A 12,172-nucleotide genomic window follows, 5' to 3' on the forward strand; every position below is an offset into this window, starting at 1 on the left:
CACGCGGAGCCCCGTGCTACGGCCCTGGATTATACTGGATTATACTGATTGCAGAAATGCAATATAAGCAATGAGTTCACTGCACCTTTAAAGTGTCAGTTAGTTCACTTCTCCTGCAAATATGTCTGTTTATGTATATGATACGAGTTGCCGTGTTGCACCACAACTGATGGTAAATGTGGAGATCTGTAAATGCCTAGACTGCCATACTCCCTTCTCGAAATGTTTTCCCTATCTGTTGCGATAAGTTTAGAAAATAAAATATAATGAAAATGAACTTTCAGGCGTGACGCTGAGCATGGAGGCCGACGGCGTCTGGGTGTACAACCTGAGCGAGCACCCCGTGTTCGTCAACTCCCCGTCGCTGGACGACTCGGAGACGCGCTCGCTGCTCGTGTACCGCGTGCCTTCCGGGCACTGCCTCTGCGTGTTCCGCCCCCGCCCCCTGGCGCGCCCGCCGCGCCCCCAGCGCCCGCCGCGCCCGCCCACGGGGCCCGTGGACCCCAACTCGGTCCGCATCAGCTTCGCCAAGGGCTGGGGGCCCAAGTACTCCCGCCAGGAGGTCACGGCCTGCCCCTGCTGGCTCGAAATCCTGCTCTCCCCGTGCAGATAGCCCGCCCTTCTACCGACTGACTCTTCTTATCGAATGCCATCGTTATTAGTATTTTAGTTTTTATTACCGTCGAGATTAATACGCGTGGTGCGGCGTTGTGGGGTGAAATGGCGTATTTATCGTTACATTTTATTTTCAAAATTACGTAGGAAATTGTGTAATTACTAAATTAGTTGAAAAAAAATACAAGATGTCGTCTATCTAGTGCGGTGATGGGCGACCTGTTTAGATCGGCGTGTCAAAATTGAAAAAAAAAAAAAACTTGGACTCCGATTACAATGGGAAGTTAGCAAATTTGTCGTCAAATCGAATTTTCTCTAAGAAAATGTATATATTTGTATATTTTTATTTATTTAAAACTTGTTCAATTCCAGGTTATCGATGAAGATACTTAAATTTTTACACCATTAACATTTTCGTTAAAAAAAGGTATAGATTTTCGTAGACAATCGAAGATAGCTCTGTTAACTTCCCATTGTAATCCAGGTCCTGGCTTGATTCGGGTGGTAGTCGAGGAATATTAATAATTTTGCAGCTCTAGTGAATGAAAAGAAATGAAGTAAGCGCATCGCTCGTTCAGCTCTGTCACCTCTGACTCGCTCGTCATATGTCACCATCACCGATCTAGTGTATACTTACTCCAATTTTATTTTTAAATTGGTTAAATTTGTCGTACGTGGTTTTACTGTTGTCATCTTGTATTTCTTTTCAAAAATTTTGGAATCTTGCCAAATTTTGTGTCACTTGGACTGTATTTCATATTGCTGTTAATTATTGGCAATTTGATACGAAGATTTGAGAAATATTGTTTTTAATACAGATGATACGAAGACGCAACACCTTTGCCGTTTATTGAAATATAAGTGTGACAGGGAAATATTGTCGTAGGTATTTTACCCGTGCTCACGGCCCATAAATGTTGTGTACAAGGTGAGACTACCGTTGCTTCTTTTCTCCGTATTAAACCCAATATTCGTATCTCTCGATTCCGTCGAATTAAAGCCCAATGATTACGATTCGGCGCTCGATAAACTTAGCATTCCTATGTGGAATTATCGGTACTGTAGAAACTTTCTTCTTCCAGAAAGTACTGTATTTTCCGGCCACTTTTCGCATACGGTGATATCAAACTGTGTTATTACGAGAATATGTGTATGGCGCCCGAATGCTGATGATTGGGGAACAGTACGAGTGACACAGATGGATCGAGTCGGGTCGGGTGCGCAGTCCGCGGTCCGCAGTGTAGTGAAGTGACAGTGAACTTATTGTGACGACTGTAGATACAAACGTATACCTGATAAATTGAATAATGATCTTGATCTAACAATATGTTTAAGAGTTAAGGTTTACCTCAATAATAGCGACGGATGAATGTATATTTTGGTTAAACCGAGTCGCGGGAAGTGTCCGAACCGAGAACTGTATTATTGTATCCCGATTCCCCTTCTCTAAATTGTAATTATTTATTGAACTTGCCTTTGTAATTATTTTTGGTACTTTCTATGTTACTTGTAAATATTAAGAAGACTCACGTACTCTGTTCATATGTACACATATCTATAAATGAATATTTAATATAGTCCGTACGGAGAACGTCTCGGGTTGTCACAATGTGCCTTTCTTTTGTTTACCATTTTGTTGGAAATGTTTCGACTTGCTTAGAAAATGTTTAGTCTCCCAGAATCCACCTTCACACAATATAGCCGGCGTATTTCGTGTTTCGAACAGCGCGCTAATCCACATTCCTGAATTTTCCATCGGAATCCAAAGCTTCTTATATTTTAATAATAACGTATTTTATCACAGTGGTTTGTTGTCACATGTACTTTAAGAGCCTTCTTTCTTTTCTAACAACTCTTGAAGTTATTCTCCTCTCTTGTTTAACATGTATGTAAATATAATATTTGACCAGAGACATCCATACTTTTCTTTGGTCAATAAATATTCACTCAATCAAATAAAAATCGAAGACTGCTGTATGAAATATAATATTCTTATTGAGCCCATAATTATTATATACACGATTTTTTTTAGCTAGTATAGACTTTTGCACAATTTTTTATATTTCTATTTCTAGCTCTTATATTGTTATTACATATAATTAATCACCAGCTGTGGAAATTCTATTATTTAATTTGTATAATTGAGACACGTTTTTCATAAAAATATTATTTTATTTCGCCCCATGCGCTTAAATTTAAAAAATTAATGTCGAGTACTGAATCAATTTGTACATTATATTTATTGTGCTAAATAAAAAGAGAAAAGTCGGAACTGTAGCTTTTCAGATAAATTTATTAAGTATTTATACTGACAATGGTACTATGGAAAAGAGACTTAAATAATGTATTTGTATATAATATAAATTGTTGACAATTTGCGGACTTTTATATGCTATTTATGCTCTCCTCTAAAATGTATATATTGTGCATGCTACAGCAATTTGTAGAATGTTTTTCAATACAAAGATTGTCCCGAATGTAATATGGTCTATGTAACTTCAATACAGCGGATTAACCAGTTGTCAAAATGTTTAGGAGGGACAAAAAACCATTAATTTTTGTAAAAAAAAAAGAAAAAATAATTATTTAAATTCTGTTTATTTTGTGTTTTTGAATTACATTAGAAAATCTATTTTTACTATCGTATGCGTTTATGCGAAGTTAACTGTGGCTGTTGGGTCTCATCCGTATATCGGATTTAGAGATATACGCGGTAGCGCTTTGCTTCTTTAGTAGGGAAGGATTAATTTTTGCTACTGGATTTAATCGAATGCGAGCAGTCTTTTGGTCAATTTCGAAATTCAAATATTCCAATCAATGCGGCTTTTCCCATTCAATTGAAAATTCCAAAAAAACCTATTTGGATTTTTTGGCTCATACGCGGTATTGAACTCACACAGACAATATAAGTATGTAATTCCTTTAAAAATCTAACTTGTGACTTTATTTTTATGAAACACAATATGATTATGTATTCGAGTATTATAAAAACACATTAAATCCAATTGTTAATAATTTTCAAATGGTTGGTAAAAATATAAATCTAATCAAGAAACTTACATAAGTGGAAATTGATTGATCAGTAATTATCTGTTACGAATATTAGTATTTTGTATTGTTACTATCTGTCTATAGAGGTAAATCATTGGTCAGTGCGCGCTATCACTATTTAACTTTAATCTAATCCAACCGAATGTGTATTCTTCGATATAGTCGAATACAAATTGATAAAGGGCATTTTTTTTCAATGAGGAAGTTTAGTTTTTCGGGAAATTGCATATAAGAAATATTTTCTTGCAACGCGGTAAAAATTGGAGTGTTTAGTACGGCGAAGTTTCTCAAAAATGTATGAAAATTAATAAAAAAGAACTCTTTGCAATGTCACAGGTTCACATGGACACGTGTTTACAAATAACCAATCAATGATAGCGTTGTTATGTTGTTGCGGCAGCCGGCAACAGGTTTCCGGGGTAGGCATGTTTTTCGACGTCTACCGGGTACAAATAACTTGTATTTATAATTGTACGTGGTTCATGCTTTAAATTTAAATGTCGGTAACACTCGCCAACTTGAACTCGTGTCGTCGCGGGCTGTGTAATTTCGAAATTTCGGCGGGGATTTAAAAAATTACAAAACTTTAAAAAATCACAGCGATGATGATGATGTAAAAATATATAATATACAATTTTTATTTTAAAACTAAATTTCCTCATTGTGAAAAAAATTCCGGATTAGTGATATTGCTTGATGACTGAAGACAATGTACGTATTGTCAATACAAGATAAATATATTTTTTTACATTTTATTTTGTATAAATTAAAGAACCTTTGTAGTTGCAAACATCACAATATGTTTTGTAGTGTCAAGTCGGCTTTATGTATATTTATAAATTAAATGCTGGAGTTCGAGTACTTTTTTATACAGCATTTTTCAACATTATTCCCAAATGATAATTCTAAACTTCAGTGCCTTTCTCGTAATATAACAATGTATGTAAAGTTTTTTTCGCTATATTTAGCAGCATAAAAACTTTATCCAATATTTGTCAAATATTTTATGAATTTAAATTAGCGCGATGCAAATGTTTCTTCGTAATTCATACAAATATTTCAAAATACACCCATTTTGTAAGTTGTACAATAATTCTAATATAATATGTCATTACTAGAAAACTTAATTGTTTTCCACAAATTAATATCGGGTTGTTGCTTTTTTTTTTAAATACACCGGAACCTCTTTTTACACGTTTTTTTTTTACATGGTTTCAAAATGAAATAATTATTTTTTTAAATATTAATTTAACAATGCGTAGTAGTACTGCGATTATACTATTTGTTTTTGGAATTCCCTACATCGCTCTTTAACTTACAAGGCGCAGAGAGTTATGCACTTCCTTCTCTGCCAGTCTGGGGGTCGAGTCAAGTCGAGGTCAAGCGATTCCATTGACGATGCGTTTTCGCCCTTCGCGGCTCTACGCCATCACCACAGCACCACGTAGGGTCACCCGTGACATTGTTTTCACCGGTCGATCCACCGAGCTGCAGATCTGCCTGTTTCTTCATCCTGGTACACTAGCCGTGATTATTATTTTCTCCAGATTTTCTGAGTCACGTCTGGCTATGTGTTTGAAGAACTGCGGAATACGTCATCAGCATACAGTCGATAGGTGAACTTTCACGTTGAGTTCCTCCAGTATGGAGACGTTTGTTCTTCTGGCTGTCAATGGGATTTTCAGCATTCGATGCCAACACCACGTCTCGAAGGCATCTATTCTCTCCTGCTCATGTGCTTTAACTGTCCATGTTTCTGCGCCGTAGGAGAATATTGGAAACACAAACGCACTGTGTTTATTTTAGTTTCCTTTAAGATGCCCCGATCATGCCAAAGTTTGGTCAGCCAAATCGTGGCGTTTTTTGCAATTAGGATGCATCTTTTAATTTCTGTTGTGCGAACACCGCCCGCAGAGATGGATGAGCTCAAATTAACAAAATATTGATCTTTTTCAAGGTCTTGGAGTCTATTTGATGGTTTTAGCATATTGGGTCTGTCAGCTTAGTTTGCACAAGGGAAGGGGGGTAATAATGAATAACCTGTGTTGGGACTTTTTAAAGTATTTTGTTGTCATGTTATATTTTTAAATATAATTAAGGTACAATAAATAGTACCTAATTACATTTTTTTTTTTAATCCCGGAATGATTTTTAGTATATTTTTTACAAGGTACTAGGCGGAAAGTATCTCCTGTGTAAAAAGTGATTTCGGTGTATCGACCACAAGTAGTCAATTTCAAATTATTTTATTATTTTTTTGTTTTTTAAATTTACTTATAGTTGCAGTTTAATGATCTGAATTTAGTTTTGACCTATCACATCAGAATATTAATTTACCAATCAACACTTTTTAGTGGTATAAAAAAATGTATTTTAAAATATCGCATTTTTCAACATTCCTTATAAAAATAAAATTAGGCCTTACAAACACTATATTATTTATCGCTAGAATCTTACAAATATCCTCTTTTTGTTTGTTTTGTTATTTTGATAATCAAATATCTGGAAATGTTTGAAAAATTTTTTTAAAATGATTTAAAAACTGTAAAAATATCTCTTTTATCTAGTATTTTTATCCTAGTTTAGCAAAGACGATGCTATGCTAATTTTGATATGAAATTCTGGTACAAACGAATTTAACTTTTTTATAAAGAGCAATAATTGAGATTGAAATAAATCGTCGAATGACATAGGACCTTACTCGTAAACTTGGTATAAAGTTACGCCTAGGCATAAGAATAAGAATGGTATTCCCATCCTCATTTCACCACTATGCCTGGGCATACTTTATACCAGGTTTATAAGGCCCATTAAAAAATAATATGAAAATTATCTTTATGCGCTATGTAGCTTCTGCTGTATTTTTATCCCACATAAACACATTTGTGATACGCAAAAACCTGATGTGATAGCCGAAAACTAAATTTACCATTGAATTCAAAATGAATATTCATAAACGGTATAAGCTATAAAACAAAATTCCTAAAGTTGAAATTTGTTTGCCTGTTATTACATAAATAATAATATGTAAATGTATTGGGTGAGAAAATGGCATCATTGTTAAATATTTAAGTATTTTAGCTATGCAAATGTTTGTCCATATATTTACGCACAAGTTTTTCAATGTACCGTAGATTGGGGCCACTTTGATAGTTTTCAAATTTCAAAGTGTCATATTTTTGTAACCGGGGTTCGTAGGTTATCCAAAAAAAATGCTTGAATCCCAGTCGCGACTCAGACTTACTGTTAGTGCAACAAAAAAAATTAGTGAAAAAAAATAGAAAAGGGTGCTTTCAACATTAAACCATGATCCATGATTACTTTTTTTATTACTGTTACCATTTTTTTATAGAAAATGCTTAGTTTCATTCGGCGAAGTCAAGCAAGCCCCAAAAAGTAGAATCTATTGCACTGTTCTGGAATAAGTGCAAAATAAATTATATGGGTATCAACATAGGTGGGAGTAACTTTGATAAGTACAGGAAATAATACTAGATAGAGCATGAATGAACATGGGGCTACTTTGGTAAAGAAAAACGCTAATAAAATCTTATCAATATATTTTTATTAGCATTATTTGAGCATATTTTAAAACAGAAAACAAACGCCACCTTCTATGCATCATCATTAACATAAAATGGCCCATTCATACTGCAAAAAAAAATACAAAAAACAAAGCAGCAATAGAAAAATAATCTCAGTGTTCGCTTGTATCTCAACTGTAGCAGACGGCCCAGGAAGGATAAGCTGAACGTCGGAGATATCAATAGACGATTCGTCATTTGAGATGGCCTTGAAAGCAGTTTTCTCTCTGTTCATAGTCTTATAGCCTGCCACTACGAACTCATTATCGGATGATTGCTGTTTTATTTTACAAACATATTTGTAGGCGAATCTCTTCTTCTGGGAATAAAATTGAACCAGAACAAATGTTCCTTTGTTCAGAATTCAGAATTCGTTTTGTGGCGGCGGTATGCATTTAGCGTTTTGGGAAGAACCTGCAACCTGTTAGATCATAAGTTCCGGTTGCAGGCTCGCCGTTGGCACTGACTGTCCCCACGCTCGTTCTAGGCTCCGTCAGGCGAGTTCTCTTACATCGTGGCTTCATCTGTGGTGAATATTGTGGGTTTTTCATGCAACCCCTTATACTTCTTGAAAAGTGTTGGACTTTTCGGACACCGACTTAATAGATGCCCCATGGCAAATTTCTGTAATGGCTGCATTCGGCATATTTTCGTCATAATTCTTGTAGCTCCCTACGCACCATGATGACTGCAACCTGTAACAATATAATTGACTATAGGCAAAAGCATTCAATGAAACACGGGGCAACTTTGATACATATCAATTTTACCCCATAAATCAAAGTTACCCCACGCCAAATAGTACAAGTTGTAAGTAGCCAACATGGCCGACAAATCAAAAAAAAAAAGTTAGAAAAGTGAAGAAAGGACCACGTGTGGAATATAGTTTCAAAACAAATCCATAACAGTTAGACTTACCTTGGGCATCCGAAGTTTTGCAGACCACTTTAAAAAAAAAAAAACTTCCGAGAGTCAGACCGCTGTGGATTCGATGTATGTTGCGATGACAGCTCTTCTGTTGCCAGATTCGATTTTTTTATTTCCCTGCTACGCTCTGGGATACCACAATAATGAAAAAATAACAAAGTTAAGTGATTATTAATCTAGCCCTGTGAATCAAACTAGCCCCAATCTACTGTATATTAAATTGAAATGACAGTGTCGATAAACCAAACAACTTTACAATTTATCTCAATAATATAAACTACTTTCCCACTTGATAAGGCAATTAATTAACCATTTTAATGATTAATAATTGTTTATTTATGCAACTTCAGTTAACACTTTTGGTTTATATCGGAGATTTTACTGTGTATGCCCATTTTTGTTGTATTATTTACAAAAATATAATAATCGTTGAATATTGGTTAAAAAGTATAAACAAGCAATATGTTTCGAGGCGGCTGCTGGGTGAATTTTAGCAGTTGGAGATTTTATAAAATGGAATAAATCGTGTAAAGTGGATCCGGGACTAAACATTATAAAGCTGGTAGAAATGAGAATAAGCGAGTCATTGTTAATTATTATATATTATTACTGTAATAATTATTATGTAATGAACATTAATATAAAATATTATTTTTAAAGTTTAACATCTTTTATTTACAACCCTCATGATTTATTCCCCACTTAGGATGCTCGGTTTTCGCGGGCCATACTGCTCAACTTCACGGGAACAGTTTTTATGTTGCACATTAAAAAATATTCAAATGATTTTTTTTTTGAATCCCATTTTTGTACTTGGAAAAAAAAAACATTCACAACATATTTGACCAACGAAGTGATGTTCAACGGACGCGGAATAGGGAAGTGACTGGGTATAGGAGGGGTAGGGGTGCTAAGGGGTGGAAGGGATGCTAGTCCAAGAATTGAAGGATTGTATATATTTTCAAATCGTTATAATAATTTAAAAAAAAAAAAGATTTTTTGCAAATAATTTATAAGGATTTAAAAAAAGTTTATCATGAGGAATGTTTCTCTGAAGTTTCCCGGTCTGGCCCTGAAACACCAGTATATGTATGAGGTTTAATATTTTTTTTTACAGATTTTGTGTATATTTTTTAAATATTTATTTATTCCTTAATAATAATATTGTTCCCTCCAAAGTAATCACCATTGGATATAAATACTCTTATGTCAGCATTTTTTCCAATCCTCAAAACATTGCCTTTAGTTCAGTCAGCAATTCGGTCTTTATCTCCTCTGTCGTCGCAAAATCTCATCCTTTCATAGTCCTCTTTATCTTTGGAAACTGGAAAACGTCGCAGGGGGCCAAGTTTTATGAATACGGTGGCTGGGTGTCAATGCGGCCTGGTTTTTCGTCAAAAAGTCACAGAAGAAAAAGCATCGGAAGACCCAGGCTGAGGTGGAAGGATGACATAAAAAAAGTTGCAGTACAGCTTCTACTAGTTGCAAATTGGAATATGGCTGCTGAGGATAGGTAGAGTTGAAAGAAGGCAAGGCTCCGCTCGATGGCTGTAGCGCCATATTTTTTTTATCAAACTTCGCATAGTGAGGAATTTCAGTACTATGGGAAAATTCTATATGAAAAATGTTTTCATTTAATTGTACGGTGAAGACTCCCAAAACAGTATGAAAAAATTAATCAAAATGAACTATTTTGGATGATGTCACGGGTTCTTGTGAATCAGGGCATTGTGGTAGATTTCCAGTTTACGGGTAGCCAATCCACCAATCAGCAGAGCTCACCGTAGAGAACTTGTGACATCACAGGCGGAATAATTTCAAAACTACAATAAAATCATAGCGTTGATAATACGATACATAAAAATATATGCATAGTTTGATAGATATCAACAAATAAAAAAAACCACTGAACCTCCCCATTACAAAATATGTAAATAGTTTTACAAAAAGTAGTATATCTATCTCGAATTAGTCAAATTTTGGTCCCGTGGTAGTGTTGCAGACTTCAAATCAGGGATCACACCCCACACTTTTATCACACTAACTAAAAATAAACGTATGAAAGTATTACTCATGTTTAAAAAATCATAAGAAATACAAAAATTGTATCAATGAAAAAGTTTATTACCTATAATTAAAACATTATATTGCCTTTATTTACGTGAGATACCTACCATCTTCTTGAAACTCCCTTGCCTCTTTTTAAACCTACTTTTGTGGAAAAATTTAGGTCAAATTTTACTATTAGATAATTATGAAAATCAGACCAAGTAAGGTTCACTCAACACAAAAAAGAGAGCTATTTTTAAAAAGCTATACTTTTTTTTCTAAATGGTGTTACAGCTCATTTATCTGTCTCGTGTCGAAATTCAAATTGCATATTTATTAGTCATGCCTCTTTTGCCTCGCACACTAATATTCTTCGGTTACTACGGAAGAGCACTTTCCCGATAGAATCTATCTAATGTAGACGCACCCGGGCCATGTTTGGTTATTTACATGTTCAAGTAGCTTTGTTTTGTGCCGGTATTAGTAAGGCCATTAATGCACCACCTGAAAACGACAAAATAAAGTAATCGTTTTGTAAAATCACAGAAAATAATTACAATATAATATGTAGTCGCAATATTTGAGTTTGTCCAAATGTTCGTAGACAAAAGACTGGATTTCACCCCCTCGGGAGTCATTAAGATTAACAAATTACAACAGAGATGGAGAATACCTTAAATAAGGGAATATGGAAGTCTAGGCATTTACAGGGCTTATGACCTGTCATTGGCTGGTTTAAGTGGCTACTTTACACACTGTGTAACATTCACCATTTTGCCTATGTTTGAACATCCATATTTCTTCAATTCTTCCATTTGTTGATTCCACATTCCCTTATTTAAGGTATTCTCCATCTCTGTTGTAATTTGTTAATCTTAATGACTCCCGAGGGGGTGAAATCCAGTCTTTTGTCTACGAACATTTGGACAAACTCAAATATTGTAATGAAACCAACTGGTCCAAGAAGAAGTTTAAAAATTGAAAAATTGTTTTCAGGCGTTGCCTAGTATGTGAAATAATTCAGTCAGATGATTCTCTTCACAACAATAAAGGTTTCAGCTCTTTAACTTCACTGAAATCAACAAATGGAAGAATTGAAGAAATATGGATGTTCAAACATAGGCAACATGGTGAATGTTACACAGTGTGTAAAGTGGCCACTTAAACCAGCCAATGACGGGTCATAAGCCCTGTAAATGCCTAGACTTCCATATTCCCTTATTTAAGGTATTCTCCATCTCTGTTGTAATTTGTTAATATATAGTCATTTGAGAGATCGTAGCCACTATATCAGGCGCGTTCCATCCATACATACTGTGGAAGTGCATCCCCCGAATATTGTAAAAGAATATGGATTTTGTCATTTTGAATTCCTGCAAAAAAACTTTCTATCGCAAGCGATTCCCAAATTCAAACAATATTCTCAACATAAATCAATGCGCATTTCCTATATAGCCTTAATAGTATACTCCTCTTAAAGTTAAGTCCAGTTCTGTAGAATTAAGATTTTGTACGTGCATATTAGGGTTCATAATTTTTGTTGTTTTATGAGATGCATTCAAAATACAGCGTCCAATTCGCCTAATACGATGAAAAATATCATATAGCATAAAGTGTGAAATGTCGTAGGTCATGGAGATCTTGTTTGAAACAACCTCGTTTTTGTAAGCATCCCTTCTAATAATAGTCACTATATATCTATACATCGATGCTCGGCGCTATTTTGGGCTTCTAATGTTCAACTTCACTATTTAGGGTTGAAAAGTTCAGAGACTAGATATAGATTACGGTGTATAAAGATACTTAACACGTTCGTGGCCATGCCAGCTATAGCCGTCAAAATCATGTCGCTCATGATAGAAATGAAGGCTATAGCCGTTAGTGCAAAAGACATTGGTATTGAAAAAATCGCTAAAGCCTACCTGAAACTGAAGTAATTTTATGAT

At 34.9% G+C, this 12,172-nt stretch overlaps 2 protein-coding genes across 3 annotated transcripts in view; one reads left to right on the forward strand and one right to left on the reverse strand.

The window, feature by feature from the left end:
* Dad (Daughters against dpp) overlaps nt 1–874 on the forward strand; it is a 165,586-nt gene extending 164,712 nt beyond the window's left edge. Inside the window, exon 4 of the mRNA XM_088226107.1 lies at nt 285–874. Within this exon, the coding sequence (XP_088082233.1) occupies nt 285–613 (329 nt within the window). The 3' untranslated portion in view covers nt 614–874. The remainder of the gene's footprint in view (nt 1–284) is intronic.
* An 8,864-nt stretch (nt 875–9,738) lies between these two features.
* Nucleotides 9,739–12,172, reverse strand: part of LOC148281783 (synaptic vesicle glycoprotein 2B-like) — a 38,896-nt gene continuing 36,462 nt past the window's right edge. Inside the window, exon 11 of one of the 2 annotated variants that reach the window (XM_088226104.1) lies at nt 9,739–10,730. In XM_088226104.1, coding sequence (XP_088082230.1) covers nt 10,681–10,730 — 50 coding nt within the window. In that variant the 3' untranslated portion in view covers nt 9,739–10,680. The remainder of the gene's footprint in view (nt 10,731–12,172) is intronic. The other variant, XM_088226105.1, reaches the window with a different exon arrangement.

The sequence above is a fragment of the Micrasema longulum genome, unplaced genomic scaffold (assembly GCF_059751315.1).
Source record: "Micrasema longulum isolate JH-2025_06_02 unplaced genomic scaffold, ASM5975131v1 h1tg000407l, whole genome shotgun sequence".
In the NCBI taxonomy this organism is placed as follows: Eukaryota; Metazoa; Arthropoda; class Insecta; order Trichoptera; family Brachycentridae; genus Micrasema; species Micrasema longulum.